The 27,319-nt window shown below is 43.4% G+C and overlaps 1 protein-coding gene across 12 annotated transcripts in view; it reads right to left on the bottom strand.

The window, feature by feature from the left end:
• Positions 1 to 26,703, bottom strand: part of LOC137375917 (kelch-like protein 3) — a 193,687-nt gene extending 166,984 nt beyond the window's left edge. For 11 of the 12 annotated variants that reach the window (XM_068043609.1, XM_068043599.1, XM_068043612.1 and 8 more), the window contains exon 1: positions 26,477 to 26,703. In XM_068043609.1, the coding sequence (XP_067899710.1) occupies positions 26,477 to 26,544 (68 nt within the window). In that variant the 5' untranslated portion in view covers positions 26,545 to 26,703. Of the gene's footprint in view, positions 1 to 26,208; positions 26,406 to 26,476 lie in introns of those variants that run through there. The other variant, XM_068043603.1, reaches the window with a different exon arrangement.
• Between the last annotated feature and the right edge of the window lie 616 nt (positions 26,704 to 27,319).

The following is a 27,319-nucleotide window of genomic DNA, read 5'->3' as shown; positions in this document are numbered from 1 at the left end:
TGGTCTTTTTAAACAAGTTATTTCAAGTCCAGTAACAATTCTAAAATAATGTTCCATATGACGAAATTAATATGTCTCATTTTGGCAGGTGTGGTTTCCGTCACACCTCCACATCTAGCGGAATGAAATGCTATATTAGGAGAGCATTTCATTATAAATATAGAAAGAAGAGAAAGTACAGGAAAACACACATGCATTTCTCTCATTCATTCACAAGTGAAAAATGCAAAAAAATGCAAGGCTGGATCGCATCTATTTTAATGCAAGCAGTCTTATTAGTAAGGCAGATGAATTGAGGGCGTTGATTAGCACATGGCATTATGATATTATTGCCATCAGAGAGACATGGTTGAGGGAGGGGCAGGACTGGCAGCTCAATATTCCAGGGTTTAGAATCTTCAGGCATGACAGGGGAGGGTGTAAAACAGAAGGTGGCATTGCACTGTTGATCAAGGTGTCAATTACTGCAGTAAGGAGGGATGATAACTTAGAAGGTTCCTCAAATGAGGCCATATGGGTAGAACTTAAAAACAAAAAGGGGGCAATCACTTGGCTGGGAGTGTACTACAGGCCTTCAAATAGTCAGGGAGAGATAGAGGAGCAGATATGTAGCCAAATCTCAGAGAGGTGTAAAAATAATAGGGTAATAATTGTAGGGGATTTCAACTTCCCCAATATCAACTGGGATAGTCTTAGTGCAAAAGGTTTAAAAGGGTGGAATTCTTAAAATGCACACAGGAGACCTTTTTGAGCCAGTACATAGGAAGTCCTACAAGAGAAGGGGCAGTAGTACTGGTAGAAGTGTCAGTGGGGAACCATAACTTTGTAAGATTTAAGGTAGTTATGGAAAAGGACAAAGATGGACTGGAAATAAAAGGTACTGAATTGGGGGAAAGCTGATTTTAATATGATAAAACAGGATCTGGCCAAAGTGGACTGGGAGCAGCTACTTGTCGGAAAGTCTACATCAGACCAGTGGGAGTCATTCAAAGAAGAAATAGTAAGTGCTGGAAAATGGGATTAGAATGTTTAGAGCTTGATGGCCGGCACAGACACGATGGGCCGAAGGGCCTGTTTCTGTGCTGTATAACTATGACTCTATTCCCATTCACTCAGAAATCCTAAAATTGTTACAGCCTGTCTTTCCTTTGTTGAAGTGCTGCTTTAAACTGTCTCTTTTCTTGAGGTGGGTCTGAGATAGTTATGTGTTGCCCAAGGGGCTTAAAGTTTCTTCACTATCAGCCTGCAATACGTTGGGAATGGGCATCCCAATAAACATGTGATTTTGGGGAGGTTCAGGGTTTGCACATTTCCAAGACTGCCGAGGGTGCCTTTGTTCCTGTTGAGCTCTGCAGGGAGAGGGTTAGATCTGATTAGCCCTAAGTGGGAGTTCTGCTTATGGGCATCAGCAGTGGGTGGATCCACTCTGATCTCTCTTTCAGTGCCTTGATGAGTCATGCAAGGGCTTTTCACTTTAGGGTATGGTTGGTTCCCTTTTCTCCTGACTGTGGGGCAGGATTCTTTGCTCATCTTCCCTTTGTCCTCTGGGACTTTCCTGCTTGCAGCTATCTGTCCAGATTCTGCTGCACTCCCCTGCGGCACTTTGACTAGGTGAGGCATCACCCTCATGGTTTCCCTGCCCTCTTAAGGACTCTCTTTGTCCCTGCAGGTTTTTGTAAATTCTGTTAGCAACTCAGATGGGGTGTTTCGAGTGTCTGCATTTACATAGGAGGATGTGGGATCCAATTTTTCCAACATTTCAGGGTTGGCTGACCAGACAGTAGGGGTTTCCATTTGGGAATCCTCCCGAATCTCCTTTAACCTGCCTTCTTTGCCCCTTTGTCCCCTTTCCTCTCTAACTTTTTGCCAGCCCTATCTGTCCCCTTTTCTTCTCGGCGGGGGTCCCTTACAATTCACCAACCCTCTGCTGGAGGACTTCCCAAAAGCTGATGCAGCAATTAGGGGTGCAGATTTCACTGTGGGTTGGGGTTACCCCCCAACCTGGCACATGTGGCAACTCCTACAGTACTCCACCACATCTTGTGGAGTTTTGGCCAGTCAAACTGCTGTCTAATGCGGGCTTTGGTTTTTTGTATACCGACATGTACAGTCACTGTAATCTCATGGGCCATTCTTAATATTTCTCTCCAGTACCTCTGCGGCACCACTAACTGGTGAACCACTGTCCACTCCTTACTCTCAGGTCTATGAGGAGAACTCAATTTCCTCATCAGTACCTCATTCTTTAAAATAGTAGCCATCACGTGCTCCCTCTGATTCGATTTCAGAGTGGGCAGCCAGTGCTAACTCTCTCAGTACTGGGTCAGCTCGCTGAGCCTCAGCTAGGGAAGATTCATTTAATTCATTCCCTAGGTGTTCTAACTTTCCAAAGAAAGTTTCAGGCAGACAGACCTCATGGTCATCCGTCTGCAGTGCTAATCCAGTCTCCTCCGGGGGAGCTGGTTTGATTATTGGCCCGATTCACTACAGAGGCAGGGGAACTACAGGGGACTGTTTCCTGCCACTGCCCTGCCTCTCTGACCTCCTGCGGTCTCTCTTTCACTACTGGGAAAGCTACCACCTTCGCCCCGCCATATCATTACCTAGGAGCAGGTCAACCCCGTCCACAGGCAAACTAGGGACAATCCGTATGGTCACCGGTCCCAAAATTAGGTCGCACTCCAAGTGCACACGATGTAAAGGTACAGGCGTACGCTGCCCTCCAATACCATTCACCACCATTCTGGTATTTACTGCACTCTGAAGGAAAGGTCAGGCCTTTTCCCAGTAAAAGGGATCTCATGGCCCATGCCCCTGAGGGTTACTATGGGCTTGCTTGCCCCACTCGAGGGATATGGGGTTACTCTCCCTTCAGACACAAAACCCTGATAACCCTCAGGAACCCTATTAAAATTTCCTGCACTTGCAGCGGTAGACTTCCTGGGTCTCACTCTTACTGCAGTTAAAGCCACAGCTTGTTCTGTTGTGCTTTCCATCAGTTTCCCTTCTTCACTGAGCAGGTATGCCCTTATTAACCCTACAGGTTTTCCCTTTAGTTTCCAGAAGTCAGCTCTTAAATGCCTTGCTTTATTACAATGGAAGCACACAGGTCTCACTCTTGCTCACAGCACCTTCCTTTTTGGCCAGAGGAGGGCCCTTTGTGTCTCCTGCTTTCCTTTCTCTCCCAGGACTGCTTGGGCTCCTATCACCTTCCCACCCTTTGTCCCTTTCGGATTTGTGGGGGTGACTAGGAAAGGTTCTTCCCTGGGAAACCGACTTATAAATTAAAGCAAACCCATCGGCCAGAACGGCCGCTTGCCGGGCTCTCTGGATCCACTGCTCCTCTACATAGGTCTATATGGAGAGTGGGAGAGAGTGTTTAAATTCCTCTAACAGAATTACTTTTCTGAGATTCTCATAGCTGAGCTGTACTTTAAGAGCCCTCGGCCACTGGTCAAAAGCCAGCTGCTTACTTCTTTCAAACTCCAGATAGGTTTAATTAGCTTGCTTCGTGAGAGTTCTAAACTTTTGGCAATAGGCTTTGGGTACTAATTCATATGCCCCGAGGATAGCATTTTTGGTCAGTTCATAATTTGATGAACTCTCATCTGGCAACAGGGAATAAACCTCATGGGCTTTTCCTGTTAGCTTGCTTTGTAGTAAAAGAGGCCAGATCTCAGCTGGCCATTTTAGCTGCCTTGCCAGTTTCTCAAAGGACAACAAAATACTTCTACATCCTCCTCATTGAATTTTGGAATTAGTGGAGCTAGTTTTGACAATTTCATACCCAGGCCTGAATTATGCTCCTCCATATTAGCCATGCTTTCACTGGAGTTTGCAAGTTCTCCCTGTGTCTGCGTGGGTTTCCTCCGGGTGCTCCGGTTTCCTCCCACATGCCAAAGACTTGCTGGTTGATAGGTTAATTGTCCATTATAAACTGCCCCGAGTATAGGTAGGTGGTAGGGAAATATAGGGATAGGTGGGGATGTGGTAGGAATATGGAATTAGTGTAGGATTAGTATAAATGGGTGGTTGATGGTCGGCACAGACTCGGTGGGCCGAAGGGCCTGTTTCAGTGCTGTATCTCTAAACTAAATAAACTAAACTAAACCCCCTAGTTAACTCAAGTCGCTTCAATGCTCCCTCTTCGCATTCCTTCCAGAATATTCTTTCTTTCTCTCCCTCTCCTCAAATTCAAGTTTCCTCTGTTCCAATTGTATCTTTGCTAACAATATCCTGTCGGAGTCTGCTTCTAATCCTGTTTCTGCTTCTTCAGATTCAAGGGAAAAATGGTTGACCACTAGCCTTAGGAGTTCAGACTTCCTAGCCTTGGCATGTACAGTGATCCCACACTGCTCAGCCATTTTCCTCAACTCCTCTCAGTGCTTTAACTTATCCTGAGTTACTTCACCCTGGCTTGGAGAGCTACCAGCTTCAATTGCAGACATGTTAGTATTCAAGCACACACAACCACAAGAAAACCTGTATTGAAATTTTGCTCTTTTTTGTTTGGGAACAATTTGGCTTCCCACTTCCAATTTCTCTGGTTTGTCTGTGGGTAAAATCCCAGATGGTAGCACTCAATTATCTGTTACGACCAGGTGAGAAAGGGAACTAGGGCTCCCTTTCAGCCTTCACCTGGTCTTAGTGTAACAGGTTTAATTTTAAACACATCGTGTTTTCAGCTCCCCCTTGGTGAATCCCTTTTCTCCCCTTTCCAATAATAAGGCAAAGAAACCAGCACAACATGTTTTCTCAGATTTAAAGAAGAAAAGTGAAATTTTACTAAACTTAAACTCTAAATTCGGTAAACGCCTATGGATACACGACGCGCCCACGCTAGCAGGCACATGCGATACACACATGCAGATAGAGACAGAAAGGAACAGAAGAAATAAAGTGGAAAAGTTTGAGGCAATAATATCTGAAGAGTTTTTGTTACAGGTCTTCGAACTCACTGTAGAGTCCTTGACTGTAGGTAGATTTTGCTTTTCGTTGGGGCCCAGTATTCTCCTTAAACCTTGTTCACTGTAGGAAACTTTTCTCGCTTGGAGTTCACATGTCTTCTGTGGATTCAGAAGCTTGTGAGAAAGAGATGGGGGCAAGCAGACAAGAGAAGCTGTGGCGAGCCAGCCAGGAGAGATCTTCTCAGTCCAGGAGCATTCTGCTTTCTGCCCAAACTGTTAGTACAAATTCAAAAAACTCAGGTTGCCCAGCAGGTTAGTCATGTGACTAGCTGGTTTGACCATGTCTGTTTGTGTATTCAGCCATCTTAGCAGTCACCCTGGAATGTGAGCTCCCCCCCCCCACCTTCAACGTCTGGTGATCAAAAGTCCACTGTGGGTTGAATGTGTCAGGGAATGGCTGCTTTGGCCTTCCAAACTCTGTCTGTTAATATGCAAATGTCTTTTCCAGCCACGGCTGATCTGTTTAACAAGTCCTTTCTTCACTCCAGTAACAGTTTAAAATCAATGTTCATGACAAAATTAATGTGCCCCATTCTTGGCAGATGGAGGCAGGAACAGTAGCAACATTTAAGAGGCATCTGGGCAGGTACCTGAATGAGCAAGGCAGAGAGGGATATGGAATTAATGCAGGCAGGTGGGATTCGTATAGATAGGCATTATGGTTGGCATGGACGCGGTGGGCCGAAGGGCCTGTTTCTATGCTGTATGACTCTATGACTCTAATACCATCCCCTCACCCACTGCCCTTCATGCCTGCAGAGTTGTGCTCCCGCTAATACCATCGCCACTCCCACCTCCCTTCATGCCTGCAGAGTTGTGCCCCAGGTAATACCATCTCCCCTCCCACCTCCGTACACACGCATGCAGAGTTGAGACCCGTCTTGCAAGGCTCACCTTCACAGGCACCAAGCATTGCAATTTCTGTCCTGCCGGCTTTTATCAGTCAGGAACGGGAAGGCACGTGGGAGACGCCTATTCACCTGAATATGCGAAACTTGTTACGAAGAGGCAGCGGGATGCATAATGCAGCAAGGCAAGTAGCATTTTGCATATTGAAATTGGGCTCTAGTCGTGGTGGGGTTGGGGGGGAGGGGGGGGGTGAGGCCTCACCGCTGCCGGCAATATGGGCCCGGGCCTTCTCGGCGTCAGGAGGCAGGGCAGGCCTCTCCTAGAGGCATTTTCTAGCACACACCCCCCTCCCCCCACAACATCACAACCCCCGACATCGGGGGGGGGGTCGGTAAAATCCAGCCTGATGTGTCTGATTAAACCTTTCCTTGCAAGGTTGATGACAAGGTCAAAGAATAGCCAAGCATGTGGGGGAGTCAATGTGGAAGGTAGGAGGGCCAGAAAACCAACTATGAAGTGAGGAGGGCGAACTCATGGTGGTTAAAATGATACAGGATAAAAGGTAAAAGCAAAATACTGCGGATGCTGGAAATCTGAAACAAAAACAAGAAATACTGGAATCACTCAGCAGGTCTGGCAGCATCTGTGGAAAGAGAAGCAGAGTTAACGTTTCGGGTCAGTGACCCTTCTTCGGAACATGGATAAAAGGTCTTTTGTTACGACCAGGTGAGAAATGCGTCTAGGGGTCGCTTGCTGTCTTCACCCGTCTTATTGTAACAGGGTTTTATTTTAAACAGTGTGTTGTGAGCTCTCCATTTGTGAATCCTTGTTCACAACTTTCCAATTATAAGGCAAATAAATGAGCACAAACAGGCTTTCTCTGGTTTAAAGCAGAAAGATGAAATTTATTAAACCTTAAATTTAACTCTAATACATTCACGCCTATGGATATAAGACTCGCTCACGCTAGCAAGCACACGTGGTTTAAACATGCAAAATAGGGACAGAAAAGATAAGTAGAACAGTTTGAGGCAATATCATGTTACTGTTTCTCGAGCTCGCTGTAATCCTTGATTAAAGTTATAATCTTGCATTTCGTTAGGGCCCTGCAATCTTAAAACTTTGTTCACGTGGCAAACCTTTCTCCCTTTGAGTTTCACGTGTCTTCAATGGTTCCAGTTCCCTGAGAGATGAGCATGCAGACAGACAGGCAGGCAGACAGGAGATGTTCTTGCTTCAGTTCCAAGAGCACACGGCATTCTACCTGGCAAATCCTTTGTTTGGGAGTTCAAGTTCAAAAAAACTCCCAGGTTGCCCTGCAGGTTAATCATGTGACTAGTTCCTTATATGGAACGGTCTTTTCACATCCTTGATTGGAGGTTCAGATTTCTCTGCAACAACCAGTTAGCCATGTGACTAAAACTGGTCTGACCACTTCTGTGTAATGGAGGGACAGGGACTGCTGGATCCCCATTGTTTCAACATTGTCTGTTACCATGGAAATGCCTTTCTGGTCAGGGATTGCAATTTAAGTTTTGATGTTCATGTGGCGAAATAATGTGTGCCTCAGTCTTGGCAGGTGGGGTTTGCCTGACACTTTCAGTACAGAGATTGAGGGCAGACGGGTTAGAATTTCGTGAAGACAGTGCCTAGTCCCTGGCAGCAGAGGGGAAGCAGTAGGCAAGGAGAGGTGCGAGGAGTGGAGGAGGTGAGGTGTTCAAATGTGGAGAATGAGCTAGAGGAGTACAGGTAGAGCTGAGGTACAATTTGCGGATGAGCGCTCGGCTGCCACTACGACATGATTAGGTATACAACGGAACATGAAGCCAGCTCTATGGCATCAGTGAGGGGGAAGGAGTTCCCATCTGACAGTCAGTTTCTGTTAAACCTAGAATGCCAACACATTCCACCAGGACACGATTGTGGTTGAGAAGGATCATATCTAATAGAGCACAGACATCTTGAAGTCCAGTACAGAGGGATGGACTGACTGGAGGCCCATTGCAGGGATGGTAAAATACTTGTGGGTGCTTGAGAGACTTGGGGCCTGAGGGAAGGGTAGTGCAGGGCTGAGGGAAAGGCTCACAAAATTTGTAATTCGCCAGCTGGGCTCAGCATCTGACAACTGGAACTTTAGAAAAAGAACCTGCATTTAAATTGCACCTTATCACATGTGCAGTCACTGTTGATAACACAGCAGTCATTTTGGTTCTACAAACAGCAATGAAAATAAACAAAGAGTTAATATGTTTGGAGGTGTTGATTAAGTGAGTAATATTGACCAGGATATCAGAACTCTGTCCTCCTCTACCATGAGATCTTTAAAGTCCAAATGAATAGGCAGGCACGGCCCTAGCTTAACATCCCACTAGAGCATGGTAACTCATTGAACTTGTATTTTTTTCCAAAATTTACTTCAAATAAGTATTTGAAAGATCAAGGATCATACACATGTATTTTCATATTTATGATCTGATTTACACCTTGGTATCACTTTGGTCTTGAAAGCAGTACTTTTTCTTTCAGCACGGTCAGGATAAGTTTAATTTATCACGTTATCAGCGATAGCTACAGACAGAGCACGTGATTTAGTTTAGTTTAGAGATACAGCACTGAAACAGGCCCTTCGGCCCACCGAGTCTGTGCCGACCATCAACCACCCATTTATACTAATCCTACACTAATTCCATGTTCCTACCACATCCCCACCTGTCCCTATATTTCCCAGCACCTACCTACACTAGGGAGAAAATTTATGTTGTCTTTCTTTAAACTGAATTCAGCTCCAACTCTTTTAATTGGTTTGCTATATGATAGCAAATGGCGGGCAGCCATAAAGGCAGGGCTAAAGTGTGGCGAGTCGAAGAGACTTAGCAGTTGGCAGGAAAAAAGACAGAGGCGCAAGGGGAGAGCCAACTGTGTAACAGCCCCGACAAACAAATTTTTCTGCAGCACCTGTGGAAGAGCCTGTCACTCTAGAATTGGCCTTTATAGCCACTCCAGGCACTGCTCCACACACCACTGACCACCTCCAGGCGCTTACCCACTGTCTCTCGAGATAAGGAGGCCAAAGAAAGAAGAAATATATGATAGCCACAGGGATCAGTCTTAAGCACCAGAAACATCAAGAGATAACTCTCGAGGCATGTTGCAAGGAAATGGTTGAACTGATGCTCTTTGAAAAGGATGTCATGTAAATTTCTGAATGTCTTTGAGGAAATGTGGAGTTTACTTGAATTTCAAAGAAAATCCTTCATGGATTATTTTAACATCAAAGACTTGAGGAGAAAATCGGTTCTTTTATAATCGTAAAAGCATTAACTGCCAGTTTTTCTGAATTATTTATACACGTCAGGTGGGTGGTAAATGAGCAATTACTTAGTAACATCTGTACCCATTTGGTTTACAACTTTAATTTAAAAAGGTATATACAGAAACTAAATGGATGCTTCATTCATGTGCTAGCAAACAGTGGGGCTACTGCTGGAAATAATTCTCACCAAAATCATATCATACAGAAATAAACCAACTAAAACACATTTTTACCACAGCGTATGTCTAACTCAGTGGATCTAAAGCAGCGGAATTCTCCGACATTTGCTGAGTGTATATTTACACTACAGTATCAGACCAAATTTTCCAGATTTACACTACAACCGCTTTGTACTATTACAGTGCAAGTGCACCATGAAATTAATAACTTTTCGGGACCAGAACTTAACTTCTATTTGTACATAAACCAAATTTTAAAAACAAGCTGTCTTAATATCACTCCTAGCCACCCAGGAAGGGGTTGCAAGTTTGTAAGGTTTCCTTACATATTGAGAAGATGCTGACGAGGGTCTCCGCTCAATTAGATCCAGCCTCACACTCCAATTTAATGCTGATTTTGTCATTCCAATTAGTGGTGATGGTGGGGTGCGGAGGGGGGGTGCTGGTGGTGGTGGGGGCATGTAGTGTCTGAGCTAGATCCAGGCTTAATGGAACGAAGAAAAACAAAATAAGCCAATTTGTAGCACCTCATCTGCTGATCTTGTTGGTATCAACTAATTCAGAGTAGTGCAGAGCAGAGATAAAACCTGGTACCAGATTGAACTTGTGACCTTCTGGCCTGTATCGCTTACTGCTATACCGAGGTGGTGTCTTTATTTTATATTTGATGTTCAAATTATGCTACCAACCAACCACCTTTTGTTTAATCCTAATTCAATTTCATATGACAAAGAATCAAATTATCCAGTATAGTTAGTACAAAATTACACAGGAGGCTTTGTTTGCACTTTTTCAAATCAAATTAACAGATATTTGAAATAAGCAACTTTGAATTCACAAACTGTATCTTTCATCACTTCCTGGTCTTGAAGAGACACTACCACAAAGCTTAACCATGTATTTTAGAATAGGAAACAACAACACCGAACTAATGAAAGCAACAAACAATCATAGGGAGCCAAGATGCAATGGGGTCATATCAGAACACCAATTCCAACAGAAAAAGTACAATCCAAGCATAAAAAAGGACCAAATTTCCTGTTTCCTCCAACACCCCCAATTGTGTAAAGGTTTGAGTAAATAAAATATAAATGGATGTTGCACTGACTGGAAACATTTTATGCTTGGATAAAAGTATATTGAACAGTCACATTTGGATCAGATAATCTCTGCAGAAATAAAGGGATGCAGCAGAGTACATGGAACCCCATATTTGGAACAGGTACACATCTAGCAGAAGTCAACGGAACAGGTACAGTATTCCGTTCATTATTAATTGTGTTTACATTTACTTTGCTGCTTAAGTGAAGTATTAACTTCTTTATAAAGACAGATACTAAAATACAATGTTATGAACTGTTTCTGCTTTATAGAATCAGAATATTACAACAAAGATGGAGGCCCATCAAGTCAGTGCCATCTCTTTCGAATAGCAGTCCAATTAGACCCACTTCCCTGCAGTTTGTTCCTCTTTCAAGTATTTTTTAAACTTCTTTCATGGAATGTGGTCGTCGCTGGCAGGCCAGCATTTGTCGCCCTAATTGCCCTTGAACTGCGTGGCTTGATAGGCAATTTTCAGAGGGCAGTTAAGAGTCAACCACATTGCTGAGGGCCTGGAGTCACAGGTAGGCCAGACCAGGTAAGGAAGGCAGGTTTCCTTCCTTAAAGGACATTAGTGAACCAGATGGGTTTTTACAGCAATTGATGATAGTGCCATGGCAATATTACTGAGACTATCTTTCAATTCCAGATCTGAATGCACTAATTACATTTTTATTAATTAATTGAATTTAAATTCCACATGCTGTCATAGTGGAATTGGAAGCCTTGCCCCAGGCCATTAGCCTGGGCCTCTGGGTCACTAGTCCAGTATTTATCCAGTTCCCTTTTGAAAGCTATTATTGAATCTATTTCCAGCAACCTATCAGGCAGTACATTCCAAATTTACATCCACTTTGTCCTCTAAACCTCTAAATTCTGAACCAATAACCTTGTCAGGTCAATGGCTCCTGATTACGGATACTGCGATGACATCACAATATGAACATTACTTAATGCTTTGGAGAGGGTAAAGAAGAGACATACTAGAATGGTTCCAGGGATGAGTTAAATGAGTTACAGTTAAATGAAGGGTTTAGGTAGAGTAAATAGACTGTTTCTATTGGCCAAAGGGTTGATAACCAGAGAACACAGATTTAAGGAGATTGGCAAAAGAACCAGAGTTGACCTGAGGATTTTATTTTTACACAGCGGTTAGGATTCGGAATACATTGCTGGATAGGATGGTGGATAGAGATTCAGTAGTAGCCTTCAAAAGGAAACTGGATATATATTTGAACAAGAGACAATTGCAGGAATAAGGGAAAAGACCGGGGGCAGGGGGGGGGGGAATGGGACTGACCGGACTGCTCTTCAAAAGGGCCAGCACAGACTCGATGGAATCAATGGCCTCCTTCTATGCTGTACTATTCTATGATTATGGGGCAAGGTATATGGAGTTGGGTCGCAGATCAGCCATGATTCCACTGAATGGCAGAACAGGGTTGAGGGGTTAAAAGGCCTACTCCTCTTTCTACTTTCCTAAGATAGTGAACACTCACCATAACTTAGAAAAACACTTATAATTGCACAAAATGGGTGACTCCCAGACACCGAGTCCCAATGTGGGTGAAAATATGAGTTAATTCTTGTAAAATTTACCATCTGGTAGGTGAAGAGAAGCAGAAAAATCAGAACCATCTTCTACTGGGTCTGAAAATAAGTGGAAGCAGTTGCACTGAGGATTCAGTGGATTGCATTTTTTTAAAGTCTACTAGCCTATACGACGATTTATAAAACAAAAATAACACTGCAGCAATCTTAATGGTATTTCTGGCTTGCCCAATTAATCAGTTTCAAAGCAGAATTAAACAAATCCAGTGTCTTCTGTACCTAGCCCGCCTCCCCTGTCCTATCCAATTTCCTTTCCTCTTCGAAAGGATTATAGTTCCATGTACATAGGAAGCCTATAGCACCTTTAGTGTAGCAAAACATCCCAAGGCACTTCACAGGAGTGATTATCAGGAACAATTTGGCACCAAGCGACAGGATGATATTAAAACAGGTACATACGGACATACAAATTAGGAGCAGGAGTAGGCCATTTGGCCCTTTGAGCCAGTTCTGCCATTTAATAAGATCATGGCTGATCTGAATGTGGCCTCAACTCCACTTTCCTGGCTGCCCCCCATAACACTTGACTCCCTTGTCTATCAAGACTCTATCTAACTCAGTCTTGAATATATTCAATGACCCAGTCTCTACTGCTCTCTAAGGAAGTGAATTCCACACACTAACAACCCTCTTGAGAAAAAAAGATTTCTTCTCATCTCTGTCTTAAATGGGAGACCCCTTATTTTTAAACTGTATCCCCTAGTTCTAGTCTCGTCCATAAGTGGAAGCATCCTTCCAGCATCTACCCTGTCAAGTCCCCTCAGGATCTTATATGTTTCAATCAGATCACCTCTCATTCTTCTAAACACCAATGCATATAGGCCCAACCTGTTCAACCTTTCCTTACAAGATAACCCCTTCATCCCAGGATTCAGTCAAGTGAACCTTCTCTGAACTGCTTCTAATGCAATTTTATCCTCAAGTAAGGAGACCAAAACTATACACAGTACTACAGATGTGGTCTCACCAAGGCCCTGTACAGCTATAGTAAAACTTCCCTACTTTTATAATCTATTCCCCTTGCAATAAATGACAACATTCCATTTGCCTTCCTAATCAATTGCTGTACCTGCATACTAACTTTTTGTCATTCACATACTAGGACACCCAGATCCCTCTGTACAGCAGTCTCTCTCCATTTAAATAACATTCTGCTTTTCTATTCTTGCTGCCAAAGTGGAAAAGTTCACATTTTCCCACATGATACTCCATCTGCCAAATTTCTTTCCACTCACCCTATCTATCTATATCCCTTTGTAGACTCCATGTCCTCTTGACAACTTAGCTTTGTGTCATCTGCAAATTGAGCAACCATACATTCAGTCCCTTCATCCAAGTCATTCGTGTAGATTGTAAATAATTGAAGCCCCAGCACAAATCCCTCTGGCACTCCACTAGTAACATCCTGCCAACCTGAAAATGTCCATTTATCCCTACTCTCTGCCTCCCATTAGCTAACCAATCCTCTAACCAGGCTAATATGTTACCCCCGACACCATGAACTCTTATTTTGTATAAGAACTTTTGATATGGCACCTTGCCTTCTGGAAATCCAAGTACATCACATCTACAGGTTCCTCTTTATCCACGTTGCTTGCTACTTCCTCAAAGAACTCTAATAAATTAGTCATACACGATTTCCCTTTCAGAAAACAATGTTGACTCTGGCTGATCGCATTATGATTTTCTAAATGTCTTGCTATAACCTCTTTAAAAATGGATTCTAGCATTATCCCTATGACAGATGTTATCCTAAGTGGCCTATAGTTTCTTGCTTTCTGTCTCCCTCCTTTCTTGAATAGAGGTATTACAGTAGCTATTTTCCAATCTGTGGGTCCTTTCTAGAATCTAGGGAATTTTAGAAGATAACAAATAATGCATCTATCTTTGCAGCCACTTCTTTTAAGACCCCAGGATGCAGGCCATCAGGTCCAAGGAACTTGTCAACCTTTAGCTCTAACAGTTTTCCCACTACCTTTTCCCTGGTGACTGTGACTGTTTTCAGTTATTCCCTCCCTTTTACCTCTTGCTTTTCCAAGTATCATTGGTATGTTTTTTGTGTCTTCTACAGTGAAGACAGACACATAATACCTGTTCCGCCATTTCCTTGTTATCCATTATTAATTCCCCAGACTCACTCACTCTTGAGGACCAACACTAACTTGAATTACTCTTTTCCTTTTTAAAAACTTGGTCAAAGAGGTAGGTTTTAAGAGGCTTAAAGGAGGAGAGAAATGAAGTCATTTAGGGACAGAATTCCAGAGCTGAGGGTCATAGCAGCTGAAGGCATGGCCAGCAATGGTGAAGCGCTGGAAATCAGGGGATAGGCAAGAGGCCAGAATTGGAGGAGCTTTACAGAAATGCTGTACAAAGTCATCTGTAATTAATCAATAACGTGTGATGTCTGTACACAATGAATGGCCTTGAATGTTCTTTAAAATTGGAGGTCTATTACTTGGCTTTCTGCTCACAGAATACAATCACTATACTTTGCTCAAGACAAGTTGGTTTTTGCCTAGAGGGAATAGGAAAGTACAGCTCCATCCTTGGCCCTTTTTCCTCTGCTGGTGGTGGACCACATGGAATCCAGCCACCTTTTTAAGCCCAACTTTCAATTTGGTTTCCTTCAAGCGTGGTTTACTGCTTAATTTAGTTTTGCACATAATTTCAAAGTACATATCACAGGACTCGTTACCAATGGTGACATGATCATTTTCCGATTGCTAAGGTGGTAAACCAGCATAATTTAATCCAATTTATCACTTAATGGTTTCCAGTTACAGTGCTAAATTATGCAAAAGTACTGACAATGTAGTTTGCATGGCTCAGTTGTAATTTCACCCCCCCCCCCCCACCCCCCACCACAATTGTTTTGAAGCACTGGAAATGCACAGGTTTTATTTACAAGCTTATACTGGATTTTTTTTTAACTGCAACTTCAAATACTTTCATTTGAATACACTTCGCAACAAGTTATCAGTGTCAAAAGGTAAAAAAAAAACTAACGGTATCATGAGTGAATCAGGTATTTCATTCAGAATATCCTAGCATTTTTAACTCTCAGGATTCTACTTGAACTGCCTGTTACATTACCTATTACAAATAGCAATCAAAATTTTGCATTGCTTTATATATTTTACTAAGCATTCAGGTTGGTGTTTACAAAGGGACAGGATACTCAGCTTCACACAAAACCTTTAAGTGTTCACAAGATGCCATCTGAAGGAATTGTATTCAAACAAAAATATATAAAAAGTAAAATGCACCCAATTACAGCAGGACACAGTGACACAAAAGGAGAGATTTATAAGTCAGATTTTACAGAATCTTGTACAAACAAGAAAAACAAATCTTACAAGCTCAAATGGATTTGTCTCAAGTTTATCGATGGACTTACACGTATTCTGTTCTTTTGTAAGTCTACAATTCATTCTGAATCACTCCATCGCTGTAAAATATACTAAAGTTGTTCTTGTGCTCAACCTAGTTCAGTCACTACAATCATCACTGCTCTGGGTTTTTTTTTTAAACTTTATTTCCCTTTTACGTGCATCCATATTTTCTACCTATTTGATACTAATTACTGAACACCCATCGACATTAGGTTTTAGAGATACCAATAACTGGAGCAGCTAAGACTCTAAACAACTTAAGCACATAAAGCTTGAAAGCTCCAGTATTAGGACTAATGAGCTGCCCCCAATGCAAGTAACATTACAGATACTTTCTTATAGAATCATACAGCACAGGAGGCTGCCATTTTGACCTATCGTGCCAATGCCAGCTCTTTGATAGTGTTATCCAATTAGGTCCACTCTGCTGCTCTTTTCCCAGAGCCCTGCCAAAAAAATTATTTTATTCAATTTCCCTTTGAAAGTTACTTTTGAATCAGCATCCACCACTCTATCAAGTAGTGCATTCCAGATCACAACAACTCATTACATAATTTCTTTTCCTCAGGTTGTCCCTGGTTCTTTTGCCAATCACTTTAAATCTGTGTCCTCTGGTTACTGACTCTTCTGCCACTGGAAACAGTTTCTCCTTATTTACTCTTATCAAATCTTGATCCTTTATCAAATCTTCTCCTAATCGTCCCTACTCTAAGGAGAACAACCTCAGTTTCCCTAGTCTCTCTACATAACTGAAGCCCCTCGTCCCTGGTTCCATTCTAGTAAATCTCCTCTGTTTCCTCTCTAAGACCTTGACATCCCTTCCTAAAGTTCGGTGCCCAGAATCAAATACAATACTTCAGCTGCGGCCTAACCAGTGTGTTAGAAAAGTTTAGCATAACATCCTTGCTTTTGTACGCTATGCCTCAATTAATATAGCCAAGGATCTCATTTGCTCTTTTAAACATCCTTCTCAACTCGTCCTGCCACCTTCAAAGATTTGTGTACATCCACCCCAGGTCTCTGTTCCTGCAGCCCCTTTAACATTATTTATTACATTTTAAAATAATATAAAGTGTCTTACATCTGAGTTTTCAGTTACATCCAAAACTCTGTGCAATACATATTGCAGAGTAGCACTGCACATGACACATGAAAATGAAACTACTTACATATTTAGGAATCATATCCTCATTTGCGCAAGAACAGAGTGCAGATGCATGGAATGAGCATCAATATTCAACTCCTATATTTCTATTCTGTGTCACACATTATTCTGATATAATGAAGGTACGCACATTGTTGCCAACTAACTTTTGGTGCAATTGTGTCTATTGTTATGCACATTATTAAAGAATATATAAAGGCTCATCGAGTAAGAAGCCATGACCTTCCAAATCAGTGTTTAGAAAAAATTAATTTAAACAAAATATGCATCTGTGAGCAAACTTTGTACCAACATATATTTCTCATCCCTTATTCTGAACCAAAAAAAATTAACAAAGATAACCTTAAGACTGTCAAATGCAGATGAACTAGGCTCCAAGTTGTGTGTGTGTGTGTGTGTGCGTGCGTGCGTGCGTGTGGTGTCTGTCAACAGACAGTAGGGATAAAATAAATGACGTGAAACTCTAAATAACTAATGCACATTAAAGGTCATGCATTGCATGCATTCACAAGTGAAAATTCAGGCACAACAAACAAACATTATTCAGGTCTGCATCGACACCATGCACAGGTATAGACAGCAAATGTCCCATTTCCGAAGTGAAAAAAAAATTACGCCCTCAAAAGGTTTTTGCAACAATTATTCTCCTGGACTTGAATCCTCTCAGATCAATTTCAAAGTGAAAACTGGATAGAACAACAGTTTGTTCCCATGGCACAACAGTGCACCAATATTACAGACCAGTTTTAATTTCATTCTGCAGAATGCAAAGCCACTTGATTGCTAATTTTATCGCAGGTTTGATGGTTAGCTGTGCCTCAGTTGGAAGCACTCTTCGCTCCAAGTTGCCAGGTTATGGGTTCAAGTCCCACTTCAGAAGCTTGAGCACAAGATCTAGGCTGACACTCCAGTGTTGCACTGCAGGAGTGCTGCACTAAGGTGCCGTCTTCAGATGAAGCATTAAACTGGGGACCTGTCTGCCCTCCAAGGTGGACATAAAATATCCCATGACACAATTACACAGAAGAGCAGGGGAATTCTCTCTAGTGTCTGGCTGATATTTAACCCTCAATCAAAATCACACTGCTGTTGGTGGGAACTTGCTGTGAACAAATTGATTGCCATAGTTCCTATATTGCAGCAGTGACTACACTTCAAAAAGTACTTCACTGGCTGTAAAGTGCTCTGCAACGTTCTGAGGCCGTGACAGATGTTATATAAATGCAAAATAAAAGCAAAATACTGCGGATGCTGGAAATCTGAAACAAAAACAAGAAATGCTGGAATCACTCAGCAGGTCTGGCAGCATCTGTGGAAAGAGATGCTTTCCACAGATGCTGCCAGACCTGCTGAGTGATTCGAGCATTTCTTGTTTTTGTGTTATATAAATACAAGTCTTGTTTAATGAAGAGATAAAAATATACTTCCTTGCAAGTGAGAAAGGAGAAAAATCACATTAACATTGATTTTATTAATTCTTGGGATGTGAGTGTTGCTGGCTAGGCCAGCTTTTACTGCCGATCCCTAATTGCTTGAGAAGGTGGTGCTGAGCCGCCTCTTGAACCACTGCAGTACATGTGTTGTGGGTACATCCACAGTGCTGGTAGGGAGGGAGTTCCAAGATTTTGACCCAGCGACAGTGAAGGAACAACAATATATTTTCAAGTCAGGATGGTGACTGAGGGGAACTTGCAGGTGGTGCTGTTCCCATGTGTCTGCTGCCCTTGTTCTTCTAGGTATTAGAGGTTGTGGGTTCGGAAGACACTGTTGGAGGAGTCTTGGTGAGTTGCTGCAGTGCATCATGTAGATGGTACACATTTCTGTAACTGTGCATTGGTGGTGGAAAAAGTGAATGTTGAAGGTGGTGGATTGGGTGCCAATCAAGCAGGCTGCTTTGTCCTAGATATCGAGCTTCTTGAATGTTGTTGGAGCTGCACTCATCCAGGCAAGTGGAGAGTATTCCAACATACTGCTGACTTGTGCCTTGCAGATGGTGGATAGGCATTTAGGAGTCAGGAGGTGGGTTACAAATGACAGAATTCCCAGCCTCTTACCTCCTCTTGTAGCCACAGTATTTATAAGGCTGGTCCAGTTGAGTTTCTGATCAATGGTAACCCCAGGAGGTTGATGGTGGGGGATTCAGCAATTTTAAATGTCGTTGAATGTCAAGGGGAGATAGTTAGATTCTTTCTTGTTGGAGATGGTCATTACCTGGCACTTGTGTGGCACGAATGCCACTTATCAGCCCAAGCCTGAATGTTGTCCAGGTCTTGCTGCATGCAGACATGGACTGCTACAGTATTCGAGGAGTTGTGAAGGGTACAGAACACTGTGCAATCATCAGCTAACACCCCCACCTCTGGCCTATGTTGGAGGGAAGAGTACTGATGAAGCAGCTGAAGATCATTGAGCCTAGGACACTGTCCTGAAGAATTTCTGGCTCTGAGATGATTGGCCTCCAATAATCACATCATCCTATTGTGATAAGTATGGCTCCAACTAGCGAAGACTTTTTCTCCTGATTCTCATTGACTTCAATTTGGCTAGGGCTCCTTGGTGTCACATTCAGTCAAATGCTGCCTTGCTGTCAAGGGCAGTCACTCTCAACTCACCTTTTTTGTCCGTGTTTGGACCAAGGCTGTAATGAGGTCTGGAGCTGAGTAGCCCTGGCGGAACCCAAACTGCGCATCAGTGAGCAGGTTGTTGCTCAGTAAGTATTGCTTGATCGCACTGTCGATGGCACTTTCCATCACTTTGTTGATGATTGAGAGTAGACTGATGGGGCGGTAATTAGCCAGATTGGATTTATCCCGTGGACAGGCCATACCTGGGCAATCTTTCACATTATCGGGTACTTGCCAGTATTGTAGCTTTACTGGACTTGCAGCCAATAGACAATGTACGTAAGATGGCACTGATCGACCATAGCTACACATGTTCAACATCGACATTGCTGCTCTCCAAGAGACTAAATTGGCCAACACTGGATCAACATGTGAGGCCAATTATACCTTCTACTGGCATGGCAAAAGTGCAGATGACCATTGTGAACATGGAATGAGCTTTGCTGTCAACAACAGATTGACGCAGATAATTGAGATGCCTATCGTGACTTCTGAACATCTCACATCTCTTCGTCTATCAGGAGATGGAGGTTTTGTCACCATCACCAGCACTATGCACCAACCTCATATGCCAATGACTAAGACAAGGATCACCTCAACGACACTCTGGATGATATCTGGAGCATATGCCACATCGAGAAAGTTATAACTCCTGGAGGACTTTAAAACAAGAGTTGGATCAGACAGAGTTTCATAGCAAACGTGCCTCGATTATCATGGCATTGGCAAGACGAACAAAAATGGACAACGGCTACGAGAACTTTGTGCACAGCATGGATTTTCCCTTACTAATACCTTCTTCCAGGGCAGACATCAGCATAAGGTGTCTTGCTGCCATCCAAGATCTGGCCACTGGCACCAACTTAATCTGATAATCACAAGATGCAATCTGTCCAGCATTCTTCACACCTGCACTTAGCACAATGCAGATTGTGATACTGATCACTCGCTTGTCAGTAGCAGGGTGAAGGTGCAACCACGGAAAATACACATCCAAACACAATGACATGCTACGCATCAACATTCCATGCACGTGGGATGATGACAAATGCCAGATGTTCAAGAAGCTCTTAGGCAGTCCCTTCCACCTGAGGGATCACCAGATAATTCTAATGAAGCATGGAAGTCTCTGCAGTCGATCATCTACGAAGCTGCAGTAACCACGTTAGGCAAAGGAAGAAACAGGAACAAAGATTGGTTTCAGACCCATTTTGAAGAAATTACTCCAGTCATTGAAGCGAAAAGCGCAGCTCACCTAGCTTACAACCAGTCTCCTAAGTCTAAAGCACATGATAATCTCATGCTAGCCAAGGCATTTGTGCAGAAGACAAGGTAGTGTCAACAAGTATTGGATCAATTTATGCAAAGAATTACAAACCACTAGCGACAATGGTAACCTTCGCACTATGTATGACAGTATCAAAACAGCACTCAGCCCCACCATCACCAAAGTTGCCCCTTTGAAATCTGCAGATGGGAAAGTACTCACTGACAGAACAAGCAAATGGCCCACTGGATAGAGTGCTACTCCAAGAGATACTCACGTGAGACGGATATCTCTCTGTCTTGATGATCCTCTGCAGCTACCTGAACTTGATGTAGAACCTTCAATACTTGAGCTTGAAAAGTCCATTGACTCCCTCGCAGCAAAGAAAGCAACTCGAAAGGACAGAATACCAGCTGAGCTACTCATGCATGGAAAACTCCACCTTTTTTTTACTCGTTCATGGGATGTGACTGTTGCTGACTAGGCCAGCATTTATTTCCCATCCATAGTTGCCCTTGAGAAGGTAGTGATGAGTTGCTTTCTTGAGCCGCTGCAGTCCATGTGGTGTAGGTACACCCACAGTGCTGTCAGGAAGGGAGTTCCAGGATTTTGACCCAGCGACAGTGAAGGAATGACAATATAGTTCCAAGTCAGGATGGTGTGTGGCTTGGAGGGGAACTTGCATGTGGTGTTGTTCCTATATGTCTGCTGCCTTTATCCTTCTAGGTTGTAGAGCTCGCAGGTGTGGAAGGTGCTGTTGAAGGAGCCATGGTGAGTTACTGCAGTGCATCTTGTAGATGGTACACATTGTTGCCATTGTGCCTCAGTGGTGGAGGAAGAGAACGTTGAAGGTGGTGGATGGTGTGCCAATCAAGCAGACTACTTTGTCCTGGATGGTGTTGGGCTTCTTGAATGTTGTTGGAGCTGCACCCATCCAGGCAAATGGAGAGTATTCCATCACACTCTTGACTTGTGCTTTGGACAGGCTTTGGGGAATTAGGAGATGAGTTACTCGCTGTAGAATTCCACGCTTCTGACCTGACCTTGTAGCCACAGTACATATATGCCTGCTCCAGTTCAGTTTCTAGTCAATGGTAACCCCTAGGATGTTGATAGTGGGGTATTCAGTGATAGTAATGCCATACTGAATGTCAAGGGGAAATGATTAGATTCTCTCATCTTGGAGATGGTCGTTGGTTGGCACTTGTGTGACGCAAATATAACTTGCCACTTATCAGCCCAAGCCTGAATGTTGTCTAGATCTTGCTGCATTCCTACATGGACTGCTTCAGCATCTGAGGAGTCACAAACGGTGCTGAACGTTGAGCAATCATCAGCAAACATCCCCACTTCTGACCAAATGATGGAGGGAGGTCATTAATGAAGCAGCTGAAGATGTCTGGGCCTAGGACACTACCCTGATGAACTCCTGCAGTGATGTCCTGGGACTGAGATGATTGACCTGCAACAACTACAACCATCTTCCTTTATGCTAGGTATTACTCCAGCCAGTGGAGAGTTTTCCCCAATTTCCATTGACTCCAGTTTTGCTAGGGCTCCTTGATGTCATACTCGGTCAAATGCTGCCTTGATGTCAAGGGCAGTCACTCTCACCTTACCTGCTACCACATCTCCACAACGACCTCCTCCTCTGCTGCAGAGCAGGCTCTGTACCACAGGATATGCGTGACATAAACATCATCACACTATACAAGAAAAAAGGCAATTGAGGGGATTGCAACGACCAGGGCATCTCATTCCTCAGGTTCACTCGGAAGGACTTTGCCAGAACCATTCTAGTGAGGCTCCATCATCCAGCCAAGAGAATGTACCTGGTAGGCACAATGTGGCTTCAGAGCAGGCAGATCCACGACAGACATGATCTTCTCCCCGAGTCAGCTTCAAGAGAAGTGCAGAGAGCAGCAAACACCACTCTAACTTGCTTTCGCGGACTCACAAAGGCATCTGACACTGTGAACAGGACGGGCCTCTACCGGATACTAGAGAAAATCGACTGTCCTCCCAAGCTTCGCACTCTCATTTTGTCCTTCCATGATAACATGGAAAGCACCATTCAGTTCGACAACTCCACCTCTGACAGTTTTGAGATGGAGAATGGAGTGAAACAGGACTGCATCTTATCCCTACTCTGCTTTATATCTTTTTCTCTGTCCTCCTGACATGCTTTCCCTGCCAACATGGAAAGAATGTACCTCCACATATGATCAGATGGGAAACTCCTCAACTTATCAAGACTTAAATCCGAGACAAAAGCGTGGCATGTCCTGATCAGAGAACTTCTGTATGCTGATGATGTGCACTAGTTGCCTAGACAGAAGACCAGGTCCAAAGGCTCATGGATTGTCAGTGCCATGCCTGTATCATGTTCTCCCTCATCATCAAGCATCAAGAAAACTGTAGTTACGGGACAGGGTGTTCTGTCTCTACCTGTGATCAAACTCAACAACACACAACTGGAAACAGCAAGTTCTGATACCTTGGAACTACAGTAACAAACAATCCGTGACTTGAAAAGGAGCTCAGCACACGCATTGGAAAGGCAGCCACCAACTTTGGCAGACTAACAAAATGGGCCTGGAGATACAACAAACTGACCTGCAGGACCAAGATGCTTATCTACAAGGCCTGTATCCTCAACACATTACTGTATGGCAGCGAAACATAGAAAACTTACACCTACCAAGAAAAAAGGCTCAATAACTTCCATCTCCGGTGTCTATGACGCATCCTCAGCATTGCATGGAAAGACAAGTCACCAATGAAGCAGTCCCTTCTGGGGCAGACATGCCAAGCATGCTAGTGCTAATAAAGCAAAGAAGGCTTCACTGACTTGGGCATGTGCACAAGATGGAAGATGGCTGCATCTCCAAAGATATGGTATACAGGCTGGGAGCCTGTGCCAAGAGACTAGCAGGGCGCCCAAAGATCCGATTCAAGGATGCTGTCAAAAGAGACATGAAAGCCCTCAACATCAATCACGACAAGTGGGAAAATCTAGCTGACGATCAACGCAAATGGCGACATCAGCTGTGGGCAGGAATTCACCACCATTCACCACCATGATACCAAGTGGTTTCAGAAGCTCCAAAGCAGACACCAGTCCTGCAAACAAGGTGACAGCAAAGATCATCACACACCATCAGCAAGGGACAACTTCACGTGTGACATTTGTGGCAGACTTTTACTTTCCAGAATCGGCTGGTTCAGCCATCAAAAGAAGAGCAGCAGATGATCTCATCTGACCTCACCAAAGTTCTGAGGCTGCATTCCCATCATCTCTCACAGATAGAAGGATGCCAATCAAGCTTTACCAGAACAGCTTGGCTAAGGGTATGTTTAAAGTTATTAAAGTTGCCTGATTTCTAAAACAAACAGCTAAGTACATATTATCTGTCAAACACTTTGTTCTCAATCATAACTATATCATTGTGAAAAGTGCTAGCTGATTCTCTGCAATTTCAGACGGTAGAGACATTAAGGAAAACTGCCCGACCTCACTAAATCTTATTTCAAACAATGACTATATTTTTTCATGTGGTCAGGATGTTAAAACCCTTTGGCATAGCTTGCGATTGCTCCGTGGAGAGATACACCATGTGGCATTATGCCTGGCTGTGTCGACTTAAAGATCCCAGCTGAAGGAAGAGTTAATGCATTGCTTTGAACCCCTGGACTAGGGAGGGGATGGCCTAGGTTCCCAGTCCTGATCACTGTCCAATGACCCTGCTGGAGTGTCTGTGGATACTGGGTGCTGACAGGATTGGGCTATAACAGAGGCCTATAGGTCTGCCAATGCTCAATGCTTAGACTCACAAATGATGAATGACTATTTGGGGAAGGTACTTGAAAATTTCTGACATCCTGGAAACCATAACAATAATAACCAGCGAAAGCTCTTTTCACCATCAGTCCAGGAAGAATCTTGGAAACAACACTAGAATCTGTCTTTGCACCATCATCAATCAATAAAACACCATGCACAGCGATACTGGCTGGAGAGTACAAACCATATAGAAACAAACTGCTCTTGCAGAAAGCCAGCACAAACTCAGTGGCCAAAAGGCCTCCTTCTGTGTTGTAACCAAATTATGATTCCATGGAAGTGAATGAACATTTCAGAGGAACCATGGTGTGTTAGAATTTAAATATATAATCAACAAGAACTTATATTTATGTAGCACCTTTAACATAGCAAAACTTCCCAAGGCACTTCACAGGAGCATTATCAAACAAAATTTGACATTATTCAATATCGCTTCCCTTAACTATATAACTCATTGGTTAGGCCACAACTTGAATACTGTGTGCAGTTCTGGTCACCTCATTACAGAAAGGACGTAATTGCACTAGAGAGGGTACAGAGGAGATTTACGAGGATGTTGCCAGGACCGGAAAAATGCAACTATGAGGAAAGATTGGATAGCTGGGGTTGTTCTCCTTGGAACAGAGAAGGCTGAGGGGAGATCTGATTGAAACGTATTGTTTGAGGAGCCTGGATAGAGTGGAGGTGAGGGGTCTGTTCACCTTAGCAGAGAGGTTAGTGACGAGGGGACATAGATTTAAAGTGATTGGTGGAAAAATTAGAGGGGAGATGAGGAAAAACCTTTTCACCCAGAGGGTGGTAATGGACTGACTGCCTGAAAGGGTAGTTGAGGCAGAGACCCTCAACTCATTCAAAAGGAGTCTGGATACACACCTCAAGTGCCACAAGCTGCAGGGCTACAGACCAACTGCTGGAAAGTGGGATTAGAATAGGTGGATCATTTTTCAGCTGGCACACACACGATGGGCCAAGTGGCCTCTTTCTGTGCCTTAAACTTTCTATGATTCTATAAAAGTATTTCTATGTAACTCTGCAGTTCCTCAGCTTCAGTTTATAGAGAAGTTGTAACGGCTTAAAGCAGCCAGGCCAACTTTCACAAAACATGTATCTTTCCACCCAATAGTTAAAAGGAAGAGGACACAGAAATACAGCTAAACAAGTTGGCAGCAGCCAATAAACACCACTGTTAGCAGGTCAGGAAGTTTAATGGTGTGAAGTTTTTAACTGACATTATCCACTCTACGAAAGCAATATTGAAATACAGAAAGCCATTAGCACCAGTGCTGATATAGATGTGATTTGTGTAATAGTGGGATTGTCTGAATGTCAAACGATTGCATTTGGTGTGTAATATATTAATGATCCAGATTTATAAAACAGCTAACAGCTTCCTGCATTTTTCGAGTCCACATAAACATTACTTTAGCAAGCTACAAAACATACCGCAGTATTAGAGAAACGACAAATTTCAGATCACATTTGTCAAAACCTTCCAAAGATCAACACACTTTGAAAGTCATCAGAAAAGCTTTCAGTACAACATCACAATTCTGGGGGGGGGGGGGCAAAGAGGTGCAATGTCAGTTCAAATGTGCAACTGATATCTGCAACGTGGACAGGATGCAAACAAGTAATTCACTGAGTTAAAAGATAAAGTTGTAGAATGTTTTAAATATATATCGAAAAGGGTAGGTAAATTGTATGTGATTTTTAAGAGTGGTGATTGGGGAGGGGGGGGGTTTAAAAAAGGATCGGAAAGGATAACAAGCAAGCTGGGCAGTGGGACAGGTCAGGACGGATCCAGGTCAACCGGGAGAAAGAAGGAGACAACTTGTGCAGACGGGGGTCTATGGAGTGACAGTGTGTGGGGAGGGGGTGTATCTTGCCGGTACCTACCCTTCATCGTCCATAGTGAAGTGTGTGGAATGGAGCACATGGACCGCAGGTGCCCGCTGGCCGCATTCCCCTGGGTGTGGGTCTTGCCCGGGTCCGGGGAAGGGGGTCTCCTGGGGCCTGCGCGCCCACTCAGGGCCTCAGCGCGGCGCCATGGCAGCGGCCGTGGGCTCGCTCGCGCTCTCAGGACCCTGCTGTAGCTCCCCGCCGCAACGCCTGATTCCATCCGACACATTGTTGCTGTGTTGCCTGGCAGCAAAAAAAAACTCACCTCGCTCCTGGGCACCGTCCGCCGCTGCGGGATTCCGCAGCATTTCTCACCGTGTTGCAGGGATTCATGCAGCTCGCTGGGTGGGGGAAGGGGGGTGGGAAAGACTTGCTGCGCTTATTTTCTCCTTTCGCTACCCGCAACCACCAAAACCAAAAAAAAAGTTTTTGTTTTAAATGGCTAACTACTCCTGCTGCTTTCACTAGAAGCTCTCACGTTGCAAGCAACAAAAAATGTGAGCAGACCGAGGTCAACAAACCAATCAAAGGAGTGCAACGTTCAAGTAACAAGTAAATATTTGCTGATGTAAATTCAGTTGCTCTTGGCTAGGGAAGTGGGTTTAGGGTGGTGTATTCATCAATAAAATAGAATTGCGCATCTGGGAACACCAACTGGTAAAGTTCACCTTTTGTGGGAATTCCTGCATTTACCCCCATTTCCTTTCAGGTTGTGATGTTTTGCGGGAAAGAAAATGAGGATTTGCGTTAATTTCCAGTTCACTACCTGTCCTGAGAATATAAAAGTTTTTTTTTACTACAAATAGTCAACAGCGATTTCCCTCTCTCCCTATTGCTGCTAACTGGTGGAAAAGGATTCGGTAGAACAGGAATTTTGAAACACTGACTAAAATCCCAATTTTGTTGTGACCAGGGTAAGGATAATTCAGAAGATTACACTTATTGGAGTAAAACTGTGTGATTAGAATAACTATAAAGAACCACGACTAAAATTTACAAGTTTTGCACATTATTTCCTGAGAAAGGGAATACGACAGCGGAAAAAGAGATAAGCAGATTTTAAAAATGCAAACTGCAAGCATAATAACAATGAACAAAAAGGCCACAA

The sequence above is a fragment of the Heterodontus francisci genome, chromosome 12 (genome assembly GCF_036365525.1).
Source record: "Heterodontus francisci isolate sHetFra1 chromosome 12, sHetFra1.hap1, whole genome shotgun sequence".
Lineage (NCBI taxonomy): Eukaryota > Metazoa > Chordata > Chondrichthyes > Heterodontiformes > Heterodontidae > Heterodontus > Heterodontus francisci.
This window is presented reverse-complemented; position numbering and strand designations above follow the sequence as displayed.